General features: G+C 39.9%; 1 protein-coding gene across 1 annotated transcript; it reads right to left on the bottom strand.

Moving 5' to 3' along the window:
* Nucleotides 1–1,479: 1,479 nt before the first annotated feature.
* LOC129008489 (olfactory receptor 10G9-like) lies at nt 1,480–5,314 on the bottom strand. The gene is made up of 2 exons (XM_054440796.1): nt 5,246–5,314; nt 1,480–2,518 (listed from the first exon to the last, which is right to left on the bottom strand). Exon 2 carries the CDS (start codon nt 2,489–2,491, stop codon nt 1,556–1,558), a length of 936 nt encoding a protein of 311 aa, XP_054296771.1. The 5' UTR covers nt 2,492–2,518; nt 5,246–5,314; the 3' UTR covers nt 1,480–1,555.
* Nucleotides 5,315–5,920: the final 606 nt, after the last annotated feature.

The following is a 5,920-nucleotide window of genomic DNA, read 5'->3' as shown; positions in this document are numbered from 1 at the left end:
ACATTTTTTAAATGTCTACTTGTAAAAAGCTAAAAGGGTCAATTTATTTTAGGTAGGGACCTACATGTTTATGGACTTTACCTTCCTGAACCCCCTCCAGTTTCCTATCATGAAAAGCTAAAAATAAAATTTAAAAAAAAAATCTCCTCTTGGCTCTGGTAGAGTTAGGGGACAGGTAACCATTGTGAAACATACCCAGAGCTTCCTCTACACCAGATGTCTGTTCCCTGGGCAAAGGCTTTGTCAGATTCTTATCCCAAATGGAGTAAGGGCATTTCTCCTACTTAAGTTTGACCCCTATAGCCTTCCTGTCTTACTTAAAGGGGAAAACATATTAAATGGGTCAGTTTTAGAGGAATTAGATTGGGAATGTTGAATGTAGCTGGAGAAGAGAATGGGAGACACAGGGAATTGAGATGGGAGGTACTTATGAAAACACTTGTGAAGATCACAGTTCTAAAGACAGGCCCACTAAAAACACAAGCGTTGAATCAGAATTTTACAGGACAATACTCCTCCCTCAACTCTTACAACCACACCAACAGGTCTCCAGTAAATAACAGTAAATAAAAGAGTTGAAGAGCTGAAAGAGTTACTAGTCACAGACTCTCTTTGAGGACTAGTATTTAAGGATACATAAAATAAATGGGCAAGGCAAAACAAAACACTAGAGGAATTTGAAGCCTTTGGTCCCTACAAACATGACACACAGTCCAACTTCTAGCCAGACTAGATTACCATAAATCTTCCTTCTAATTGCCTATTTATCTCAGTTCCTATTACCTGACACAACATGTCTAGCTTTCAACAAAAAATTATAAGACATGTTAAAAGGTAAGAAAAAACAGCACAGTCTACTGAAACTATAAAAATGCTAGAAGAAAACCTCAGGAAAACTCTTTTGGACATGGTCTAGGCAAAAAATTCATGACTAAGACCTCAAAAGCACAGGCAACAAAAATTAAAATCGACAAATAACACTTATACTAAAAAGCTTCTGCACAGCAAAAGAAATAATCAACAGAAATAACAGAATGGGAGAAAACATTTGCAAACTATGCATCCAATAGGGACTCATATCCAGAATTTACAAAGAACTCAAATTACTTAACAACAACGAAAAGCAAATAATCTCATCAAAAGGTTGGTAAAGGAAATGAATAGACATTTTTCAAAAGAAAACATATAAGTGATTAACAGGCACATGAAAAAATGCTCAACATCAATAACCATCACAGAAATGCAAATTAAAGCCACAAAATCAGTCAGAATCACCATTATTAAAAAGATAAAAAATAACAGATGTTAGCAAGGCTATAGAGAAAAGGGAACACTTATCCACTGTTGATGGGAATGTAAATTAGTACAACCTTTATGGAAAACAGTGTGGAGATTTCTCAAAGAACTAAAAATAGAATTACCATTTAATCTAGCAGTTCCACTACTGGGTATCTACCCAAAGGAAAAGAATTCATTACATCCAAAAGATACCTGCTCCTGTATGTTTTTCACAGCACTATTCACAAGAGCTAAGATATGTAATCTTCCCTAGTGTCTATTTGCTCTGAGAATGTGCTACTTTGTCTTTCAGCTTCAACAGAGCTTTCTTCACCTCCTTGTTCCTCAGGGTGTACACAACAGGGTTGAGAAGGGGTGTCAGCACAGTGTAGAAAACGGCCACAACCCCATCCACAGCTTTCCTGGAGCCTGGCCTCAGGTAAATGAAAAGACCAGGGCCAAAGAAGCAAAGGACCACGATACAGTGGGAGGCACAGGTCTGAAAGGCTCTGTGCCTCCCCTCTGAGGTGTGGATCCGCAGGATGGAACAGACGATGGACACATAGGACAGCACTATCAGGAGAAAGCAGCCCGAGGCCACTATTCCAACAGTCACAAAAATGACAATCTCTGTGGCCAAGGTGTCTGCACAGGCCAGTTTCAGGATGGGCGGTGCATCACACAAATAGTGCTGGATCCGGTTGGGTCCACAGTAGGGCAAATGGAAAGTCAATATGGTCTGGACAGCAGAGTGCAGAGAGCCACTGAGCCAAGTGCTGGTGGCCAGGAGAGCACAGGAGCACCCACTCATCATGCGGGTGTACCTGAGCGGGTAACTGATGGCCAGGTAGCGATCATAGGACATGACCGTGTAGAGGAAACACTCAGTGCCCCCTAGGAAGTGAAAGAAATAGAGCTGAGCCACGCAGCTGTGGAAGGAGATAGCCCTGCCGCTTGGGGACACCAAGGTCATCAGCATTTTGGGCACCGTGACAGTGGAGAACCATATGTCAATGAAGGACAGGTTGGTGAGGAAGTAGTACATGGGGGTGTGGAGGTGAGAATCCACCCTGATCACCAGCAGGATGAGGAGGTTCCCCAGCACAGTGAGCACATAAACCACCAGGAAAACTCCAAAGAGGGGGGCTTCCAGCCCTGGGGCATGGGGAAGGCCCGTGAGGATGAACGCAGTCACGAGGCTGGTGTTGGACATTTCTTCTCATTCTTGGTCTCTCTCCCTCTGGGAATATAAAGAGCGCCCAGCATTTAGCAGTTAATTGAGAAATGAGAATCCATTCTCTATGTGGAAAATGCATCGACCAGGTAGATAATTCTGGAGTTATCGTGGACTTTGCTTGTTATAAAGCTTCCTTCATAAACTAATGAAGTGATTTCCTAGTCTCTCTCTCTCTGACACACACACAGAGACACATGCGGAAGAAATTAGGAGAAACTCATTGTCTTAGATTTCAATAGGTGTATAAATTACCACAAACTTGACTGGCATAAAACATGCAAATTTATTGTCTCACCCTCTCTGTTGGTCAGGTCATCTGGGCCCTCTGTTTAGCTCTCATCATGTTTTAATCAACATATCACCAAGGGCTGCAATCTCATCTGAGGTTGGGGATCATTCTCCAAGCTTCTTGTGGTTGTTGGCATGATTCAGTTCCTTGCAGTTTCAGGACTCAGGTTCCAGTTTCCTTGCTGTTTGTTGGCAGGACATATAACTCTCAACTTACTGAGGTCACCCTAGGTCCAAGAAAGTCCTAGCTACTTGGCCTTCTTAAAACACCACAGGTTACGTCTTCAAAACCAACGAGATAGACTCTCTCCAGTTTGCTATGACAAACTATTACATAATGTTACGTAATGCAGTCACGGGGGTGATATTCCATCGTATTAACAGGTCCCAGGCATACTCAAAGGAAGGTTATTAAATAGAAAGTATATACTAGAGGGCAGGAATCTTGAAGGCTACTACAAATTCTACCTAGCACATTCATTTTTGCTTCCTTGTTCATGGGAAAACTTAAAAAAAAAAAACACCAAGAATTTAATTGTTAGTGGCTGGGAATATTTGAAAACTGAACAGTTCAGCTAAATCATTCTGTAGTTTCCTCATATGTTATTTGACATTACTAACATCACCTACCTCACCGAGAAGTTATAAGCATTAAATAAGATGATACAGATAAAGTATTAAGTATTGTGCCTGGCAGTTAGTAACTGTTCAATAAATGACAGTGAGTCTTATCACATTGTGCCTTGCAGCTGTATTACAGAATTTCCAGTTTTGATCTTAGGAAGAAAGAGAGTACATATACTCTTTCAGTATTTTCAGAGAGTCCTTCTGAATCTAAGAGCTAGGTCTTCGTGGATTATTTTGAGCCTGATACTGTTACTGATGTCCTCACTACTGCCTGCTTTCAAAGGGCTTGTCCTTGATCTCTCAGAGCAGGTAAGAATTTCAGCGCAGCTCCATAATGGGATTCCCACGACCTCCCAAATGATCCAGAGAGCATCAAGGTTCATGCATAACTGCCCCCTGCCCCCATTTCTGTTACCCTAGAACACTTCCTATGTGGTTCTGAGAACATGGCTTTCATATGTGCTCTCCCAAACATAATCCACTGGGTAGAGGCCAGCTGTCTTTCGTATTCCTTCTATCCTAGGTTTCTAAATATATTCTAATATTGGCTTTGTTAGATATCATGTGTTGCCTCCACCATCTTCCTTTACTCCTCATTCTCATAAATCCAGGTAATGAATGATCTCACAAAGAAGACAATTCCATCAAGTCTGTGTCTCTTAATTAAGACCTAGAAGCTGAGACAGGAAAAACGGGACCAATGTAAGAAGAGGGGCCTATGTCACCTTGACATCAAGAGAAGCTGGGATTCTGTATAATGGAAATTGGGTCCAAAATAAGGTTCTTTGCTTAATATTAATATTAATACAAAATGTCTTAGTTCAGGATTCTAACTAATTGTTCAGTGGGCAAATACTATGAAACTTGTTCACCAGTGTGAGAGAAGCCGTGATCTCTGCCCTTCAGAAATCCCAGAGAAGATACCTCCAGGGAATGTGGCTTAAGCTACTTTAAAGAAAGGTTTTTGAACTATGTAAATAAATAGCAGAAAGGAGATTACTGCTATCACCAACATGGATATCAGAACTTTTAAAATAGAACCAAGATACTCTGAAATTTCTACTGCACCAGGAGGAACAATTCCCAGAATAGCTTCATGATCAGATTTGATGAAATGTGAAAATCCTCATCCAGTGAAGTCCAAGGTAGCCTGAGACCTAAAGCAAGAGTCTCAATCCGCAGGGTCAATGTTTGACTTGCATATTAGCATATAGAAGTATACATAGCAACTTTGTCTCTATTAGTATCCCATCAATTACTATCTGTCTATCTATGTATCTAACTGATTTTATAACAAAGTCTTAACAATTCTCGAATATCTTAGATCTGAATGGAAGTTTGAGATAAAGTAAAGAAGGAAAGCAGGAGAAAATAAGTTAAATCTACATTTCTAAGAACTCATCTTACAGTAGGTGATTCATTTCAATAGTAAAACTCATCTGACTTTTTGCCCCAATTTGTCACTTTCCACCTGCTGTGTACAGGTGCTAAGTTTGCAAGATACCACTCAAAGAACCCAGATACAGTGTTAAGAAAGAGTGGTCCTTTTCTACTTACGGACCGAACTAGTTGAAGTGCAGGGAGTGGAAATGAATATGGGTAGGAACTTAAGTTGATTTGTGTCTCAGAGGATGGGATTCCTCTTCAGCTTTTAGGTTCCTTTGATGCATACAAAACCAACAGGAAGAGACCAATGAAAGATTCTTCATAAGCATGCACACATTTCCTTAGAGTTTTTTATTTAGCCTCCTGAGATGAGCCCACGCCTTCCTGGAACCAATATTTGTACCTTAGAGGAAAGAATAACCGACTTACCCTTTTCTCTCACCAGTGACTGAGACACACTCACAACTGCTTGCTCTCAACTTAAAATTTTCGATAATCTATAATGGTCCTCACTTGTTGGTGCTCTCCAGCTCAGCATCACTCACTTGTTCACTGTTTATGGTGGTTTTAATCATCCAAATTCCCCAGCTTTTTCTGCTGTTTAGAGTTGCAGGGTGGCTTTTCCCCAGAGATCTACCTACCTAACATAATTATATCCCAATTGTATAAGTAATCATTAGATATTATTGCTGTCATAATTTTCATTGCTTTTACAACATAAGTAAACAATTTTGATATTTCATGCACACGTCTCCTTTGGTAAATTAACTTTTTAGAATCTTCATTCATTGCTTTCTTTTTTGAGGTAATAGTCTTTATCTTACTGACTTATCTGAAGTTTTACAAATTGAAAACATTAATTTGTTTTTTATTGTAAGGTAAAATGTACTTTGAAATTTATCACCACTTAATACTTTTTAAACTTGCATAGATATTTTTGCTGTTCTAGGAAATTTTATAAATTGATTCTAATATGTTTTCTGATATTGGTATTTTGCTTTAATGGGATTTTCTTGGTCAGGTGCAGTGGCTCATGCCTGTAATCCCAGTACTTTGGGAGCCAAGGCAGGTGGATCGCTTAAGCCCAGGAGTTGGAGACCAGCT

Source organism: Pongo pygmaeus, chromosome 9, assembly GCF_028885625.2.
Source record: "Pongo pygmaeus isolate AG05252 chromosome 9, NHGRI_mPonPyg2-v2.0_pri, whole genome shotgun sequence".
Lineage (NCBI taxonomy): Eukaryota > Metazoa > Chordata > Mammalia > Primates > Hominidae > Pongo > Pongo pygmaeus.
Note: the sequence above shows the minus strand (reverse complement) of the source record. Positions and strands in the feature narration are given on the sequence as shown.

Bases quoted from the DNA above. Each gene is read 5' to 3' on its own strand.
- LOC129008489 (XM_054440796.1), bottom strand. From the start codon at position 2,491: ATGTCCAACACCAGCCTCGTGACTGCGTTCATCCTCACGGGCCTTCCC.